The sequence below is a fragment of the Typopeltis vanoorti genome, chromosome 19, assembly GCF_054136105.1.
Source record: "Typopeltis vanoorti isolate ZY-2024b chromosome 19, IOZ_Tvanoo_1.0, whole genome shotgun sequence".
Taxonomy (NCBI): domain Eukaryota; kingdom Metazoa; phylum Arthropoda; class Arachnida; order Uropygi; family Thelyphonidae; genus Typopeltis; species Typopeltis vanoorti.
This window is the reverse complement of record NC_143567.1, coordinates 30291386-30312198: the sequence shown is the minus strand read 5'-3', so window position 1 is coordinate 30312198 and position 20813 is coordinate 30291386. Positions and strand designations below refer to the sequence as shown.

Genomic DNA, 20813 nt, shown 5'->3' with positions numbered 1-20813 from the left:
GAAAATAAACCCCAACTCAACATCACCAGAGTTAAAGATCGATACTATCAACGTAAGAAGCTTGAATGGCAAAGAAATGGAGCTAGCTGAGGAATTAGATAAGTACCAGATCGACATAATAGGGGTGACTGAAACAAAAAAGACCAAAACTGGTGAGATCTTTCTGAGCAATAAATACAAAATGTTATATTCAGGCAATGACAATCAAGGAAAAGAAGGAGTAGCCATAGTATTCAAAACAAAATACGAGGCTAATCTTCTTGAATGGCAGTCAGTCTCAAGTAGAGTAATGTGGGCAAATATCAGAATGGGGAACTGGACAATGAGACTTATTTGTGCCTATGGTCCCACAGAAGGTTCTAAGGTAGAAGTGGAGGAATTTTTGAGGCTTTAGAAAAACCAACTGACACAATGAAAAATGAAAAGTTGGTCCTTGTTGGGGATCTAAATAGCAGAGTAGGAAATGATTGTGAGACATACAAAAATATTTTGGGAAAATTTGGAGAAAAGATCATAGCTAATAATAATGGCAAATATCTGTTGGATTTCTGCTCAGGACATGGACTGGTTATTACTAACACCATGTTCCAACATAAAAATGTGCACAAATTCACATGGAGAGAAGAGGCTAGGAATAAGAAAAGTCTCATTGACTATGTTATTGTTGATAGTGATGTTTTCTCCCTGGTGCAGGACACCAGAGTGTACAGAGGATTTGAAATTGGAAGTGATCACTATTTAGTCTTGAGCAGGATAAAATTGAATTTCATATTGAAAAGAATAACATGTAAGAAAGTTTTAAAGCGAATAAAAGTTGAGCAGCTCTCAGATGTGAGCTGTAGACTAAAATACACAAATATTATTGAAGAAAAAATGAAAGAGTTTGAGAACAGGAATCAAACCTTGGAGATTCAGTGGCAAACTCTGAAGAAAACATTGATTGATTCTGCGAGAGAGGCATGTGGTTAGGTTGTCTGTAAGGATAAAAAAATCAGAATTGCCTGATGGACACAGGAAGTTAAAGAGCCAGTGAAGGAAAAGAAGAAAGCATACCAAAAGTTCCTGTCAAATAAGTCAGCTTGTGCTCTTAGAGAATATAGAGACAAATGCAAGAATGCTAAACACTGTGTAAAACTAGCTAAATAAAAGTCATGGGAGGACTTTGGCAAGAATATAGAAAACAAATATCAAGAAGGTGGCAAAATCTTCTGGAGGTTGTTGAAGCTTAGGAATGGAGGAAAGAGTGCTGTAAAAGGAATTAGAGATGGTGACATTAAAACTGGAGAAAAAGATATCCTTGAAGTATGGAGTAATTACTTTGAAAAACTGCTAAATGAAACAAGCAGTGATGACAGCACAGTGATAAAAAACACTGACCAGGAATGCAGTCAGGAATACATATCCATACTTGAAGTAGAAAAACCCATCAAAGGCTTGAAATGTGGAAAGGCAGCAGGAGTAGATGATATTCGACCAGAAATGCTGAAGTATGGTGGTATAAGAGTCTTACAGTGGCTGCACTGCATAGTTCAGAAAGCCTGGACAGAGGGACGAATTCCGGATGATTGGAGTAGAGCTCTCATAGTACCCATATATAAAAAGGGAAATAAAACTGAATGTGAGAATTATAGAGGTATTTCCCTACTGAGTATTCCTGGCAAGATCTATGCAAGTATACTTGAGAAACGGTTGAGAAGAATTGTAGAAGAAAAGCTTGGTGAAGAACAAGGTGGATTCAGGCCAAATAGAGGCTGTCAGGATCAGATCTTCACTTTACGACAAATAGTCGAGAAAGCATGGGAATATAACAAAGATCTGTATTTAAGTTTTGTCGATTTGGAAAAGGCATATGACAAGCTGCCAAGAGAGAAGCTATTCAATACGCTGCAGTTATATGGTGTCAATGGGGCATTATATCAAGCAATACTTTGTCTTTATTTGAGTTGTAAGTCAGCAGTTAGAATTGAAGGAAGTACAGGAAGATGGTTTAATGTTAAATCTGGTGTGAGACAAGGATGTACATTATCCCCTCTGTTACTCATTATCTATATGGATCACATTATGAAGGAATGTGTTACTAAACCTGATATCAAAATTGGAGATGTTAATGTCAGCTCTTTGCTTTATGCGGATGATGTTATATTTCTAAATAAATCCGCTACAAGTCTGCAAGATTCTCTGACTAAATTGAATAGCTGTTGTATTAGATATGGTATGAAGGTCAGCAATAAAAAGACAAAGACAATGAAAATAGGCAGAATCATTAAAAATGTCAACTGTGTTGTGAATGGAGAACCTGTGGAACAAGTAAAACATTTCAGCTACTTAGGCATGATTTTTACTGAAGATGGTAAATTAAATATAGAAATAGACAACAGAATCAACAAAGCTGGTATGGTGGGAAGTCAATTGAATAAATTCATGTGGAATCAGAAAGATATTAGTCGGAACACTAAATTAGCTGTATACAAGACAGTGTTCAAACCAGTTTTAACTTATGGATCTGAGAGCTGGGTCAGAAGTAAAACACTTGACCAAAGACTAGAGACCGCAGATATGAGAGTCCTGAGAAAGATTAGAGGCATGAACAGATGCATCAATGGCAATATCATATTAAAAATGAGGATATTAGGAAAGAGCTTGACATTGTCAGCATCCAGGAATGCGTTAGCAGAGCTAATCTCAGGTGGTATGGTCACTTAAATAGAATGGGAGAGGAAAGATTAGCAAAACAAGTGTTCTCTTCCAGGTTGGCAGGAAAACGACCCAGAGGAAGACCAAGATATTGGTGGATTGATACGGTACAAAGTGCCTTAGACGATAGAAATATAAGATCTGGTAATGTTGGAGTCTTGACAAGTAACAGACTGATTTGGAGGAAAATTGTAGATAGGAAGTTAGTAATGATGTAATTTTTTCATGTAGTACTGTCATATCCTGTACACCCCTTGAGGGTACATGGCAGGAATTTGATGATGATGACTTCAGTCCTGCGTACTGTAATTATATGTTATTCCATTTTTATGTAGAGCGTACCAGAAGTGTCCCATTTTTGTCCCTTTTTTCAAATGCTGAAAAATTCAAAATGCCTTTTTTTTTTTTTTTTTTTGTTTTGAAAATCTGGTCACCCTAGTGTAGTCTTATGTAACTTGTGTCCTGTACATATGTTTTCCTGATGATGTTTTTGACCTCAATACAGGTCACAACTTTGAATATTATTTTCTTAACTATAAGTAAAGTAATTATTCTAACATGTCTGTGTTGTGTCTCCATAAATTCTTCACTATGAATGCTGACCATTGTGTAACTTTAAAGGAAGCTATATATCGATCAAATTATTAAATTATGGTAAAACAATAAAACAAGGTATCTGTTTAACTAGAAGAACTGTTATCAATACAATGCTGTGTGCAGATGATCAGATTACATTACAAGACAATGAAGATGACCTTCAAAAATCACTTGATGAATTAAACAAAATAAGCCAACAATACGATCTAATAATTTCACAAAAGAAAAGTCACGGGATTATGTTAGATCAAAAAGAGTCATAGAAAATAAAACAGTAGTAGTGTTGTTTTGAACGATAGAATGTCGCCAACAGGTGACAGTTTAGTTATTTAGGCTACATAATAACATATCTAAAAAATAAAAATATAATGAAAAAAATAAAGAAATTCAGAAAATCTGTGGAACAATTTAAGGGACACTGAACAAAAAAAAGACAAGAAACTCAATAAAATTTTATATAAACTAATGCTACTCCCACTGAAATGATTGAGACCAAAATGAAATCCACGTGGTATTCCTTTGAAAAATTAATGACATTTGTTAAATAAAGTTAAAAAAAAAATCTAAAAGAAAATTAAAAATTAAATTAAAAAACCAATACAATTTCTGAACTATTTCATTCTTTGAAGCAGTTCACTAGATGGCATAGCAGCATCAATGACAACTAAGTTCAGAGAATGAGAATAGCAAGATATAAAAAAGCTCTTGAGTTTAAATCCCTAATGTGTTGTTGAACTCCTGAATGGTTTCCTTTTATGTTTGATCCATTGTCATAACCCTGGCCATGCATGTTTGCAATAGGAATATTCATATATTCCTATGACAATTTTTTAAGAAATTCAGTTAGAATTGAGCCTGTAGTGGCTTCTACAGGAATGAAACCAAGAAAGTGCTCATGAATATTAATATCACCTGGATCCATATTAACAATCTTACAATTAGTGTTAATTGTTCAATATGACTTATGTCAGGAGTACAGTCTACAGCTATGCTGTAATATTTAGCATTCTGCACCACAGAAATTATTTTCCTTTTTATTGCCCCAGAGAAGAGAGAAATCAATTCGTTTTGAATGTTTTTTCCCAAGATAATTTTGAGTGATCCAGAAGATACTCTCAGTAAATGTTTAGACATAGCATTATTGAATCTGGCAATTAATTCAACAAGCTTCAAAAAATTGCCATTATGAACATACAATTTATTATCAAGATGTCCCCTGAAAGGGCAAACATTGTTGAGCTTAAAAACTGAACAATGGCAATTAGGCATTCTCATGCAGAGGTTTCTGTGGTTAAGAAGTTCAATCAAATCATTCCTGTTTTGTGACCACATTTTTATTAAGAAAGACTGTTTTTTAAAACTAAACAAGTACTAAAAAACAAACCCAACAAGTTTCATTAGTCGTCAGACTAACATCTTCAGAGGTAAAGATAACTAACAGTTTAATGTGCAAACTATAAGAAATTATGAAAAAACAAGTTCATTTATTGATATAATGAACATCAAAAAAGTTCGTTACAAAATCGAATAAGAGATATGTACAAACGTTAATGTGTTAGCTAGAAACAATGCTATTTGATGTCACGTTCTGTGGTTCACTTTCACTCTGTCCGAGGTGTGAACTGGGTAAATTTTTAATAAACGCTGACCAAACTTGATTTAAAATTAAGCCTTGATTTTTGTTGCACTGTGTAGGAATTTTAATCATATTTGCTGCCTCCTTGAATTTTCTTGTGAAACAGTTTTTATCAATGTAGGACATGTTTGTTCTGTCCCAGAGTACATCATGACCAGTAGAAGCTGTGTGAAATGCCAAGCCAGACTTATTTTCTTTCTTTTTTTTTATGTCCTTTTGATGTTCGCTCATTCAGATTTCTCCCGATCTCCCCGTCTGGCCTACGTAGCAGATGCCACAGGAACAGTGAATATTATAAACTCCTGGTATTTTCAATGGGTAATGTTGAGGTAATTTGTTTGTTGGCTTTCTATAAATAGAGAACGATAATCTGTTTTTTCTTTCATTTATTTCTATAAGGATGTCTAGGAAAGGAAGTTTTTTATTTTCTTCTAGTTCCAGAGTAAATTTTATGTTAAGATGTAAGTTATTAAGATAGTCTTTAAATGTAGTCAGTTCTAGTGCTGTTCCTGGCCAAATGATGAAGATATTGTCCACATAGCGGAGCCAAATCTTTGGTTTGACGTGCCAGTTTTGTAGAGCATTATTTTCAAAATTTTCCATATATTTATATAAATCCAACAAACACAGGGATTTTCCTTCATGCTACCTCACACCACCATCCCAAGCAAAAAATAGGCCTCATAAAAACCTTAAGGGACAAAGCATACAGCACAGAAGGAAAGAGGAAAGAAGAAATACAATACTTAACACAGATCCTACAACTGAATGGTTTCAAAACTAAGACAATTAAGAAAATTCTCAATGCAGCACCTACAAGAAACTTAAATAAACAAGACTTCAAGAACACAGTCACCCTTCCTTCTATCAAAAATGTAACAGATAAATTAGCCAAACTTCTCTACAAGCACAACATAAAAGTGACTTTCCTGCCACTTGAAAAAATATCAAAATCTCTTCATCCTCCGAAACCTCCACATCAACCAATGAAGAAACCAGGAGTTTATAATATTCACTGTTCCTGTGGCATCTGCTACGTAGGCCAGATGGAGAGATCGGGAGAAATCCGCATACGCAAACATCAAAAGGACGTACAAAAAAAGAGAGAAAATAAGTCTGGCTTCGCATTTCATGCAGCTTCTACTGGTCATGATGTACTCTGGGACAGAACAAACATGTCCTACATTGATAAAAACTGTTTCACAAGAAAATTCAAAGAGACACCAAATAAGATTAAAATTCCTACACAATGCAACAAAAATCAAGGCTTAATTTTAGATCAAGTTTGGTCAACGTTTATTAAAAATTTACCCAGTTCACACCTCGGACAGAGTGAAAGTGAACCACACAACGCGACATCAAATAGCATTGTTTCCAGTTAACACGTATTAACAGTAAATTTTTAATAAACGCTATACATATCTGTTATTCAGTTTTTTAACTAACTTTTTTGGTGTTCATAATACCAATAAATGAACTTGTTCTTTCTAATTTCTTATAGTTTGTGCTTTAAACTGTTAATTATCTTTACCCCTGATGATGTTAGTCTAACGACTAATGAAACTTGTCGGGTTTGTTTTTTAGTATTTGTTTAGTTTTAAAAAACAGTCTTTTTTAATAAAAATGTGGTCACAAAACCAGGATGATTCGATTGAATTAGGCATTCTATTATGCTCCTCCAGTGAGTGACAAGCCTCTGCATTTAACAATTTTTGTTGCATTGAATCAATCGTCTGTTCTAATTTAAGATTAGAACAATTAATAGACAACAATTCAATTCACTTCTTATGCGACTCCTATATGTTTCTATTTCATCAACTGGACGCACAGCGAATTTCTCAATAAAATGCAGCTACATAATGCATAAAGTCGCATATGTTAAGCAACACCACATAAAATGGTTTTTAGTCCAGTTTCAACAGCGAAGGAATAAACGACTTTTTTATGATTAATTTTTTGTAGTTTAGGCCAATTTTGCCCTTCCCCCCAAAAATAGCGAATTTATCATCATCTTCCTTATACCCTCTTTTACCTTGCGGTGTCGAGGGTCCATTGTTCATCAGACCTCACTCCGTTTACAGGATAAGGTGGTCAGCCTTATGCCCCGGTGTATCCTATGGTTTGTAGTGTTGAGTTCTCAAGGCCAGTTTGCCTGCTTTGCGGGATGAAAAACCCCAGAATAAACTGGGGGAAAAACCCTGCTGTCCATGCCCAAGACTGGCTAACTTGGCTATGGCTGAGGAAGATCCTTCAGCTCCTCACGTCACCGACGGGGATCGAACCTAGGACACTCCTTCCCCAGGCATATGGTTGTGAAGCGCAAAGCCACTAGGCTAACCACGTGGACTAATAATAGTCCGCGCGGTTAATAAAATAGAGAATTTATATTAGGGAAAATGGAAAATTCTAGAACAATATCAAATAGATTGCATATCTAATTATAAGAATAAGCTAGGTTGTAATTTATTATGTCTATACACAAATGCCAGGAGCATTAGAAACAAAGGGGTTGAATTTGTTGCTTTATTGAATACAATGTGGCCTAAGATTGTTGGCATTAATGAAATCAGAATCAGATATGGTAAGTGGGATTGAGTGTAACGGATATACCATTTTTAGGAATGACAGAAGAGATAGGAGAGGAGGAGTGCTACTAATGATATCAGATGACTTAAGTCCAGTTAGGGTAGAAATACAAGAAAACAATCATGGTAACAATGCCCCATGTAGCGATGAGTTTGAGTCTATTTGGTGTGATGTGGAAGTTAACAGAATGAAATATATGGTGAGGTGTTGCTACAGACTTGGCAGCTCAGTTGTAGGGGACAAAGAAATGCATTGCCAATTTAGCCTTATGGGTACCAAGCGAATTATCATTATGAGTGACTTTAATTTTCCAAACATTGATTGGGTAGAAGAGAAATCTCATGATCAGAAAGAACAGGAATTTATTGAATTGTTAACTTTCTAAAGTAGCATGTGAAAGAAGGAACTCAAGGGCAAACAGTGTTGGATTTGCTCATAGCATCAGAAGAGATCAATGTCAAGAATATGGCTATTTTACCGCCAATTGGTGACAATGATCATGCTGTTCTTTCTTGGGAAGTATCTACATGTATTGAAGCTCCGATTAAATCAGGCAACATGCTGAATTACAAAGCTGGAAATACTATCTTTGGTCCCATGGTATCAGTTACTGAATGGAAAAAATGTCAGCAATGCATGGGAATCTTTGAAAAAGTGCTTGAATGAGGCGGTATCTGAATGTATCTCTAGTGTTCTAAGAATAAATAGGTTGGGGGTGAAATGGATGTGCAGCCTTATTAAGCTAGAGATCCACAAGAAGATAATGATGTGGAAAGAATATTGTGAGAATAAGAGTGAGAGGAATTATGAAATATATAAAGCTCAGGACAGAAAAGTAATGAGTATTGTTAGAAAAGCTAAAATGGAGTATGAAAAGAAATTGGTCATGCAAGCTAAAGGCAATCCAAAAAAATTTTATCGTTATGCCGCAAGCAAAAGAAAGAATGAATGTGGAAGAATAAATTTATTGAATGCAGATGGTACACGAGTGTCGGAAGCTAAGCAGATTGTTCAGTTAATGCGTGCTCACTTTGCTAAGATATATCAACCAGGTGTATGTAGTATGGTGCATTGTGCTACTGCTATGCAATAATAGCTATGTTGGATGAAGAGTTAGAGGTTCATGAAAATGAGATTGAAGAGCCCTTGCATAACCTGGATAAGAATTTGTCAATAGGGAGAGATGAAATATCTGCCTGTTTGTTAAAGAATGTTCAGCTGAATTGGCTAGGCCTTTCACACATTTGTATAATTTGAGTCTCAGCTCAGGAATGATACCACAGGAATGGAAAGAATGAATAGTTCCATTGCATAAGGGTGGTGCAAAAACTGATGAGTGTCTAACTGCCGACCTATTAGTATCTCTGGTGTGGTAGTGAAGATTTTAGAGAAGTTGGTAAGAACTCTCATAAAGAAATGGGTAGACAAGCATTCTATACTCTGCAGAACAGCATGGGTTTACTAAAGGAATGTCATGTGTTTAGCAATTTGCTCATATTTTATAACAATGTCACAGCCGAATTGGATAAAGGGAATGGATACACTATGATAATGTTGGATTTTTCTAAGGCATTTGATAGGATACCACACGATAGGCTGTTGTGTAAACTGGAGAATATGGGATTGGAACATCATCTATTGACTTGGATCAGGGGATGGTTGACAGACAAATATCAAAAAGTGATATACAGTGGGTGTGAATCTGCCAGATTTAAGGTAACCAGTGGTGTACCTCAGGGTTCAGTCCTTGGGCTATTATTGTTCAAGCTATACATTAATGACATCAAGCAGGGTGTATCATCAAATTTGCAATTGTTTGCTGATGATGCGAAGATAGGCAGGGCAATCAGGGATGCTACTGATATTCAGCAATTACAAAATGATTTGAATAGACTGGAAATCTGGCCAAACGAAAATGGCTGTCAGTTTAATGCTAGTAAGTGTAAAGTTATGCACTTTGGCATGATTAGAGTTCCAGCGGCATATTGTATTAGCAGGGTTATGCTACAAGAAACTGAAGAGGCAAGGGATCTTGGTGTAATGGTGGATAAGAATTTAAAGTTCAAAGGTCACATAGCAAGTTGCAAATACAACTCAGAGGATAATTGCTATGTTGATGCAAACATTGACATGTAAGGATAAGGAAATAATTTTGCCTCTTTATAAGACTTTGATCAGACCACACTTGGATTACTGTGCAAAGATTTGGTCTCACGGGTTCCAAGGGGTATAAAAAAGCTGTAGAGAGGGTGCAAAGAAGAATCACAAAGATTATATCCAGATTATGGGATTTAGATTATCAGGACAGATTACAGACTCTGGTTAACAGGAGAAAGAGGGGTGATATGATAGGTCTATAAACTTTTGAATGGGTGTTATAGCATTTCAAATGATGAAATTTTTCGTTATATGGAAGGCAGGGAAAGAAAACGGGGCATCCATGGAAGTTAAGGTTGTTCTCAGTCAAGAAAGGGTAAAGAGCTAGGTTTTTCTCCCAGAGAGCAGTGAGTGAGTGGAATAATTTGCCCTTATGGGTAGTGAGTGCATCTAGTGTAAATTAATTTAAGGGAAGGTATGATAGCTGGATTGGGTAATTCACAGCCTCCCTCGATGAGTCCTTGACTCCCTGGAGGTCTCAGATAATAATAATAATAATAATTTGTAGACTGCGTTATATCAAAACCGTGTTATATAAGTATAGTTTGCCCACCGTTTGTAGATCTCTCCTTGGCATTTTGCCAATAGTCAATTCATGTTGAAGGGGAGAAAGAAATGAAGGATGTACGAATTGGTAGCCAACATGCGAAATCACATGCTTTCTTGTCTGTCGCTGTACTTGTACTAGCTTGATTTTTGTTGTCGCTTTTTTGCATTTTTTTTTATTATTTATTTGTATGATGGATCCAGTACAGTCAACAAGTTCTGTTGTTAAACGTTTCAGTAGCTCTTGCAAAAGAATATTGAATAATGTGCTGACATTCTACGAAAAATAATCTTCTCCTTGTTCCCCTTTCTCAAGTCATAAAACGTGCAAGTGCAATTGTGGGCATATCGGGGTCGACTGTTAAAAGAATTCATAGGGAATCAAAAGGTGAAGGTAAGCCAAAATTTAAATCTCCTACAAAAAAGCACCAGAGTAAAGAAAACCATAGCTTTGAATCATTTTGATGTAGACGTTATAAGAAGAACTATTCACGAATTTTACGTGGTTGAGAAAAGAGTACCAACTGTTCTGAAATTGATTCCTGTGCTTAAAGAAAAAATTAATTTTCCTTGGAAAGAGAAACTTTAAGGAAAATACTTCCTAAAATCGGATTTTGTTTTAAAAAGTCCCAGAATAAAAGGAAACTTATCATGGAGCGAAGTGTTATTGTTTTATCTAGAACGCAGTATTTGAGAGCAATAAGACGTTTCAGGGAGGGAAAAAAACTGATTGTGTATCTAGGTGAAACATGGATTGATAGTAATTTAAATTATGGAAAATGTTGGCAGCCTAAAGAAGAATGTAGAGTGCTACAAACCGGAAATGCCTCAGAGCGCATAATAATTTTGTGTGCGGTCTAATAAGAAGAAATGGGTTTTTTACCGAATTCAAACTTACTATACAAAGCCAATTACCATAGGCAAATCAATTTTACGATCTTCAAAAAGTGGGCAGAAGAAAAACTGATTCCAAACCTTCCTAAAAATGCTGTTGTTATAATTGATAACGCTTCATATCACGCTATTCGATCAAACAAAGTTCCAAATTGGTCAAATAAGAAGCAAGTTCTTATGGACTGGCTCTCTGCAAATAATATTTCTCATTCCCCCGATATGCGAAAAATTGAATTGCTTAATTTGGTCAAAAGAAACTCGCCCACAACTAAACTATTTAAATTTGACACAATGCTCAAAGAGATGGATTTCTAGCTTTGAGGCTACCACCATATCATTGCGATATTAATACTATTGAGTATGTTTGGGCAGAAGTGAAAAGTTTCATTTGCCATCGCAATGTAACTGGAGATATTGATATGTCAAAACTTTTTAAGCTTTCAGAACAGGTGATTGAAAGTATTACAGTTCAAAACTGGGGAAAATATTGCTCTCGTGTCACCTCATTGGAAAATATGTATTAGGACAGAGACGGAATTATCGAAGAATTATGCGAACCTTTGGTGATCAGTTTAAGTGAAAGTGATGGCGATTCAGATGACTATGAAGATTAAAAGGATTTGATAATGGTATTTTTTTCCAACTTTTTTTTGCATGGGTTTGTTAAAAGAGTCACAACAAGTCATAAATAATTAATCAGTTTAGGACATTAAAGTGTCTCAGTTCTCTCAACTGTAAGCTTAGAATATCTAAGTTCATTTGAACAAATTTCTGTTTTTCTGTATAATTATTTTTATTTTATAGAAAACTTTCTTAAAATAAACTTAGTTAAATTTTTGTTTTATGCTATACCTTTTTTAATTTTGTTAATACTCTATGTACATTTTTCCAACTGTTATACAAGCAAAATAGTTACACTTTAAAAACTACACTGTTTGTAAAAGAAAAGCTAAATTTTCTGACCTGTAATAATAAACAAACAAACAAACACATCCCAGAAGACAGATTGATTACCCTATTATCAGAATGGATTCTCCTTTTTCTGACATGCGCAGAAGTGTCGAGAGACCTTTAATCGGTGGGCAAACTATACCGCGTTATACGAGGGTTACCTGTACAGGAATTGTAGGCAGGAACAGAATTCTATACTGGGCCAACATGGTTTCATGAAGGGTACATGCCTTAATAACTTGCTCACTTTACAGCAGGGCGATTTAAATAGACTGACAGTATGGGCAAAGTAGAACAGGTATCAGTTAAATGTGGCAAAGTGTAAGGTTATACATTTTGGGATGACAAGATTTACAGCTGCGTGCATACCATATTGAGGAAACTATACTCCAGAAAATTGATAAAGCTACTGACCTGGGGTGTTAATGGATAGAGAATTAAATTTAAAGGGCATGTTGCAAATGTGGCTAAAACAGATCATCAAATTATTTGGTTACTAAAGAACATCCTGATGAGCAGAGATAAGCAAGTTATTATACTTCTTTATAGGGCTTTGGTAAGACCCCATTTTGATGACTGTGCACAGAGATGGTTATCCTGGTTACCCAGGGTTTCTTGGGGATGAGGAGGTGAAGAATTTCTAGAGACAAGTGACAAGATGGTGGTAGGTCTATGGAATGCACCTTATGAGGACAGGTTGAAAATTTGTGGGTTACAGAAGTTGGTTGACAGGCAGAAAAGGGGTGATACGATTGAGACATAAAATTACTGAAGGATTTTTATCAGATTAATACAGAGGAAATTTTTCTAAACAGATCTTAACCTTGGAAATTGGGAAATGGTGTAGTTAGCAGGGGTGTGAGGACTAGATTTTTTTTTTTTTTGCTTGGAGAGTGGTGGTGAATGAGTGGAATAGATTGACTGAATCTGTTGTGGATGTGTTGACTGTCAATAAGTTCAAAGCAAAGTATGATAGTTATTGTGCAAATGTTGGATAGTGCTTGATGTACCTCCCTTGAGTCCTAGCACTCCATGGAGTTATCTGTATAATAATAATAATAAAATACTATGTTCTATAGCAGTTCCATTGAGAATGCAATTGTTTTCCACGTTCCTACCATTTCTGTAGCTTGTCTTTTTTGTTTTTCACTGCTGATTTTCATGTGAAATTTGTTAAAGAATCCTGAACACTTGTACTGGACTTACTTAGTAGAATAACAATCCTCTGAATAAAGAAAAGAGCTAAGATGAATATCTCCAATTTTGGCATTATGTTCAATGCCATTTCATTCATGATGTAATCAACAGATCATAAACACCAGCAAAAAGTGTGCACTTTTATGTTACACCTGCTTTTACATTAAATCACCTTCTTGTACTGCTTTTATATTGCTGATTTCTTGCCACTAAAATCATTTTTAATCATTTATTATAATTATTTATAAATAATCAATTGGGTCTGTTTCATTCTCTAGCTTCTTCCCTCAGTAAAATATATAAAATCCCTGCAGTATACTAATTGTATTATTGGAGATACTGATTTGTAGTTGATAATAGAAAAATAAACTTCCAAAAACTACTTATGACACTAAGAATAATCTTATTAAATACTGTTCAGAGAAAGGATTGTTAGAAAAAAATAATAAAAATAACATTAACTATTTTAGGCACCATGACAAGTAAGCTATCAATAAGCTTTAATTTGTATGGTATACTTCTATGGGGTTCAAACAAATACACTCATAAGTGTTGAGTTTGTTACTTGGTGAGTAGCTGCAGACTGGATAAAACAGAATATATTTTTTATTTAATAAAAAAACGCTTTCTAAACAAAATTGTTTTTACTTAAAAAAAAAAAAAACAATATACACCACACAAAGGGACATTATAGCAACAAAATTTAATATTATAAATTACATTTTTCATAAAATTAATGTTGCCTTTACTGTTCTTCATATTCTTATTATTTACTGATTCTTCCTTCTTTGAATGGTTATCACACAAAAGAAATCTCCAAACAAGACAGAGACCAGTAATCACTTTATGGAATTGCTGAGATGTATTTTGTTTTCTTTTTTTTTCATGACTGCACACATGAAAGGTCATAAAAGACCTATAACACTACAGTGCCATATGTGTAGGCAAGTGATTAAGAAGAAAATTTAGCCTGTTGCTGTTTCTTAAAGAGTGGGAGGTTGTACTAAGTGGAAAAAACAGCATGAGGAAATGTAGAGATGGATGGAATGAATGAAGTTGATGAGAAGTTGGTTGAGTGTGTTTTTAGCTGGACAGCATATGGGTGTTGGCCAGTAGCTGCTCAAGTCTTACATGGTTGGAAGAAAGTGGAAGAATGGTATCAACCAGTTCAGGAGCAAATTTTAGGACATATAAAAAATTTTTTAAAAATGGAGCAGGGTCTTGGACACGTACATTTTTTGTGTAGCAAGTAAGGTTTTCATAATTTGGAAATATATCAAGTCCTAGATGAAAGGAAACTAGTATAGGGAAAGAGGGCTCAATTTGGTAGGTTCCTGCTTATGAATTGTGTCCAGACAGCAATATGTGTCAAAATTCAACAAGATGTTGTCTATTGTAAGAATAGATAAGGAAAGACTACAGCCACTTACAAAAAGACCTTATTTATATTGTCTAAGACAAATATACTCTCCTTTATTCAAAGAGAACTAAAATTTCAGTTCTGGTTGGAAAACCTATACTGGAAACCTATCAAAATGATGCCTGAAAAATCAGCTATCTAATGAAGTGGTTAATGTTACAAAATAAATTTACATTACAGGGAAGAATATCTCTCAATATTACAGGGAAGAATTTATCTTAAGATATGTACACTATACACATTAATCTATATCTGAAAGGAAATATATCATGAAATTTACCTGTTCTGACTTTGCTTCTGTAGCTGTAGCTCCTTCCTTATGAGTTCCAGGACTAATAGACTTTCGAGGCATTGCTATATCAGCCGCATCCAATACTATTTCCACAATAAGGTGTTATCTAAAATAAAATAAATCATGTACAGAAAATTTTAAGAAATAAATGGATTCTGCTTCCATGTATTATTTCTTTTCTAAAGAAATTTAGAAAAGAAATTTCTTTAGAAAATTTATGTAACAAAGAAATTTCTTTGTTACATACAAATATGTAACAAAGACATAAAATTACTTTAACTGCCTGAAAAAAAAGTGATGTAATGAGGACAAAATATTAACAGTTGACATTACATCATATGCATAGGAATACTTTTTTGGTTTTAATGATATGAAGTAACACTTTTCATGATAACAAGCAATGATTTCAGAAACTCTAACACAGACTGATCCAAGTTGAAATGTTTCTTGAGTGATTATACATCACTTAAGAACCATTTTATAACTCAATCACTGTGGGCTATGTTTCATGCACATTACATATTGGAGTATGAACTTATGTGATTGCATAGCATGTCCCATTCACACAGGCAAGCAAATTTTTATAAACTAGCCAATACATATGGCATTCCAGTTTCTAAGGGAAATTTAACTAACTACGCTTAAAATGAACTGGAGCAACCTTTAAAATAGCAACAGTCACTATGTATTAATGTTTTATTGACTAAATAAATTGCCATTAAGTGAAATTTTCTGATATATATTTTAATATCTGGTAGAATTTAAAACAAAAATAATGAGAGAAATAGTATGAGATTGGGGGAAAAAAAAGGTGAAAGACAAAGACCAATAAATGAGTAGAATGATGAGATAGCAGGCATGAAACAAATAAATAAAAACATTAAAAGACAACCAAAACTATGAAAAAAAGTAAGAAATCAAAATTAAAAACAAGTAATATACATGACAAGCTGGCAGTACGAGTAAGGTGTGTTGGCTGTTTCAAAAGAATCATCAGATAGGTGAAAACACCCATGAATCAGAGGCATGGTTCACAAGATAAAATATTAAGTGGAGGTTGGCTGGTTGCTTTGAGAGAAAAGAAGAGTAATTTATGCTAACCATCATGAGAAAAAGATCAGTAGGGTCTCTGCATGTTTGTTACGCATGGGTTAGATTGCGACTGTTTTCTTGGAAAAGAAGAATGGTGACCTTGGCAATTTCAGGGATGTGTTTTAATAACATGTAATATTTCCAGTGTTGGACTGTTTTTTTTTTTTTTTTTTTTTGTTAATACTGTGCATGCCCTTTTATTTATATTTTTTCATTATTGCAGAATGTAGACTAGAATCACAGTAACATTCAATCAAGCATGCCTTTAAAGAACCAACCATGGCTCCAATACAAGAGGTACTGCATTCAGATTGACAAAAATTGTAGGTGTCATTTAGTTTATTCGTTATATATTTTTTTTCATCCAGTCCAATAATACATATCCAGCCAGTCTTTCCATACATTTCATATTAAATGATGTAATTGTTCATATTGTTTTCTGATGGTACACATTTCACTCCTACAGATAAGTACTGATAAGCATGTCTAATTTTTGGTATTATTATTATTTGACACCTCCAGGGAGTCCAAAGACTCACCTACTCTACAACTCTGTCTCCACCACTCAATCCATCAACCACAATGAACCTCCACCACACCAACGCCATCTACCGGTCACCACCGCTACTAGTATTTTCACAGACAATCACAAACATCCATGCCCACGGCAGGATTCAAACCCACAGCCTTTTGGCTGGAGAGCGAATACGCTAACCACGCAGCACCAGACCAGCAGCCTGGTGAGCCGAGTGGTTAGCATAGGCATGGCAATCCTTCTTATGAAATATAAAAACAAATGTTTAATTACTCAAAATACAGATATATTAATTCATATGCAGCATGTATACATCATATTCAAAAGGATAGGCACTCATTTCTTCATTTAATTTTGTTACTTTTACAACTTTGTAGGTGTGTGTGTGTGTGTGTGTGTGTGTGTGTGTGTGTGTACATGCATGCACACACTTTTACAATAATGTTTCACGAAAGAAACAACTGCTGAAGAATATATATAATGTTATCATTTCTCTTCCCCCCCCCCTTTCCTTTTGTTTGATTTTTTTTTTAAACATACATCCCATCTTACAAAAAGGTATAAACTTATTGTGCCTTAATATTAATGGAAGGGAGGAGGCAAGGATTAGAAAACCAGAAATCACACTCTAAGGAATATATATATTATATTCCTTAGAGTGTGATATCAATCATAGCAGTTTTCCAAGCTCATTAGGTCTCCAATAAACAAAGTGGTAGTCACATGCTAAGTGATGAACTTCATCTGCCAATTTAAGATATAGTCATGCTGTGAGAGCAGGTTTAGTAATTACTTATACAGTAATTACTAGAGTAATCCACATTAGTGGATTACTCCAATAATCCATTAATGTGGACTAATGAGTAATTACTAATTACTCATTAATCCACAGTAATTACTCTAATATAGATATTAGAATGAAAATGCAAACAAATACAAAAAATAAAAAGGGACTTGAAATAAGTTCCTTTCTTGCTAAGAAAATAATTACTTATTACATCATAATTAAACTTTGATGTAAATAATTATATCAAAGAATGTTCATATTTCACCAAAAATTAACTTATACATATTAACACTACATGCAAATATTCTAGTATACTGAAGATTAATAATACCATTTTTGCTTATAAATATGAAATATGATTTTAATTGAAGGAAAAAAATAATACATTTCATATAACAAAAGTTTTTATTGCATATTACTATACAATTACAAACTTTATTACACAATTACAATTTATTACAATTATTATAGAATTACACACACACACTCTCTCTCTTCTGCTCCTTCCCACCCAATTTGAGGTATGTAAATTTGAAACAAAATGCAGTTACATATCTGAAGGCAACCAAATTATAAATGCTGAATGCAAAAATTAACAATTTTCTTATTTTTACAGAATTAATAACTAGTGATAATTTTCCATTATCTAGGAGTTATTAGAGAACAGTATTTATCTAGAATAACCAGAGCTAATTAAAAGTTAATGATATAAATTAACTATACTTAAAAGCATATGCAAGTAAAGGGTGGAAGATGACACAATTAAATAAACTCCTATTCTGAAAGGTAAACATAACCAAATTCATAAATGTGAATGAATGCAAATAAAAACTAAAATAGTTTAATATATATATTAAAAAATTAAAGAAAAGAAAAGACAAAAGAAAAAAATCCAAAACGTTTAAGCATTTTTAAAGAATTCTAAATAATCTGATCTCATTAATAACACAATACTGCAATAACAATATAACTGTTCTGAAAACTGAACATTAAAATAACATAACTAGTCATGAAATTCATTAATAAAAATAATTACTAGAAGAGAAAACATTCGTCAATAAAAAATAAGAGGTAAACAGGATATATCAATATGTTTACTGATATATCAGTAAACATACTCATATATGCCAAGAATACTCATATACCCCAGCCAAGAGAACTGAAAATTTTAATGTGATATACAGTGGAGTCGACAGAGACCAAAGAGCACAAGCAGGAGTCATGATTTGGATTCATAACTTCTTTTCAAAACAGTTAAAACATTATAAATTATGGAATGAAAGAATAATAGAAGCTAGAATAAAAATAGATAGAGGCTATTTAACAATAATTGGTTTATATGCCCCAGAAGAAGGAAGAGAACAGGATAATATTGATTTTTATAATCAGCTACAAAACATTTATAATAAAATAAATAAAAATGATTACATAATTTTAGCAGGAGACTTAAATGCAAGAATTGGAAACACGAAAATTAATAATAATATAGGAATACATGGAGAACACACTCTAAACAGAAATGGTAAAAAATTGATTGACTTTATAGTTTATAATAACCTAAAAATAATGAATTCCTTCTATAAACATAAAGACATACATAAATATACTTGGGCAGCAAGAGGATGGAAATCAATATTAGATTACTTCATATTAAACGAAAAGACATCAAAATTTTCACTAGATGTTAGAGTTCACAGAGGATATGAAATAAGCAGTGACCACTTCCTTGTTAAAATAAAATTAAGATTACCACCTAAATGGTTACAAGTAACAAGAACAGAAAGAAAAATTGAAACATTTGTTTATAAAACTAGACCACTAAATGACACAAACGTACAATGGCTATATGAACAAAGAATTAACCAATATCTAGATAAAATAAAACAAAATGAAGAAATAGAAATAGAATGGCTTAATATAAAAACGATACTAAATGCAGCAGCAAATGAAAGCTTAGGAAAGACCAAAAAATTCAATAAAAGAAAAAAACTGAAGATCTGGGATGATACAATCAAAGAAATAATCAAAAAGAAAAAAGAAGCATATCACAAATGGTTAAGCAGTAACAGATTATAAGATGAAATAGAATATAAAAGAATAAAAGCCATAGCTAAAAGAGAAGTCAGAAAAAGACAGAGAATCATGGAATAAATTTGTTTCTAATTTAGAACATGATTTATATAAAATAAGACCCAATGTATATAAGATTTTGAAACACTTAAATGCAGATACCAAAGAAAACATAAAATTAAACACTGAATTGAAATTAGAAGAATTTCTAAATTACTACACAGAACTGTGGACAGACAAATATTTAAAAAAAGACAACTGGCAAACAATTAACGAAAATGAAAAGGAAATAACTGAAGAAGAATTAGAAATCAGCCTGAAAGAAACAAGAAACGGAAAATCACCTGGAGAAGATAAGCTAGGTTCAGAACTATATAAATAGACAGGAACAAGATTCAAAGAAAAGACTTATTATTTTAAAATAAAATTTACTCAACTGGTATCCCCGCAATACAATGAAAAAAGCAATTATGATTCCTATCTTTAAGAAAGGTAATAGAGGTGACCCTAAAAACTATAGAGGCATCAGTATACTAAATTCCTGTTACAAAATCTATAGCAGAATCTTAAATAACAAACTAATGAAATATTCCAAAAACTTTATTCTAGAAGTACAGAATGGATTTAGAAAAGGACGATCATGTATAGACCCGGCTTTTTGCCTAAAATTAATAATAGAGAAAAGAAGAGAATACAATTTAGAAATACATATTGCATTTATTGACATTGAAAAAGCATTTGACAAAGTTAAAAGAAACATATTACTTAACATATTAAAAGAAAGACAAATACCAAATAATATCCTAAAAGCTATCACAAGTATATATGAAAATAATCAAATACAAATAAGATTAAATCACGAGCTATCATATATGAGAGAGATAAACCAAGGGGTCCAACAGGGATGTCCCCTCTCAGCAACTCTTTTTAATATCTACTTAAATGAAATAATAATAAAATGGAGTAAAAATTTACATCAAGGAATTAAACTTTCACCTACAGTTAACTTAAACACTCTCCTCTTTGCAGACAACCAAATAATAATTACAAATCCTGAAGATAACTTACAGAAAGCTATTTTAAATCTAAATGAGATATCCAAAGATTATGGTATGATAATATCAACGGAAAAATCAAAAACTATGGCCTTTAAAGGACAAGATCCAGGAAGAACTAAAATAGTAATAGATAACAAGATCTTAGAACAGGTGAATTCATTTAACTACCTACGATGTATGATCACATATGAAAATGAAAGATATAAACATAAAAATTGCAAAATATTTAAAAATAACAGGTGTAATTAACTCTATATTTAAACCAAACCTAGTTCAAAAACAAACCAGGCTAAAAGTATAC

The 20813-nt window shown here is 33.3% G+C and overlaps 1 protein-coding gene across 4 annotated transcripts in view; it reads right to left on the bottom strand.

Annotated features, from left to right (window-relative positions):
• LOC150095960 (uncharacterized) overlaps positions 1-20813 on the bottom strand; it is a 219608-nt gene that overhangs the window by 156806 nt on the left and 41989 nt on the right. For all 4 annotated transcript variants that reach the window (XM_090409130.1, XM_090409128.1, XM_090409127.1 and 1 more), the window contains one exon: positions 14959-15076. In XM_090409130.1, coding sequence (XP_090265256.1) covers positions 14959-15030 — 72 coding nt within the window. In that variant the 5' untranslated portion in view covers positions 15031-15076. The remainder of the gene's footprint in view (positions 1-14958; positions 15077-20813) is intronic.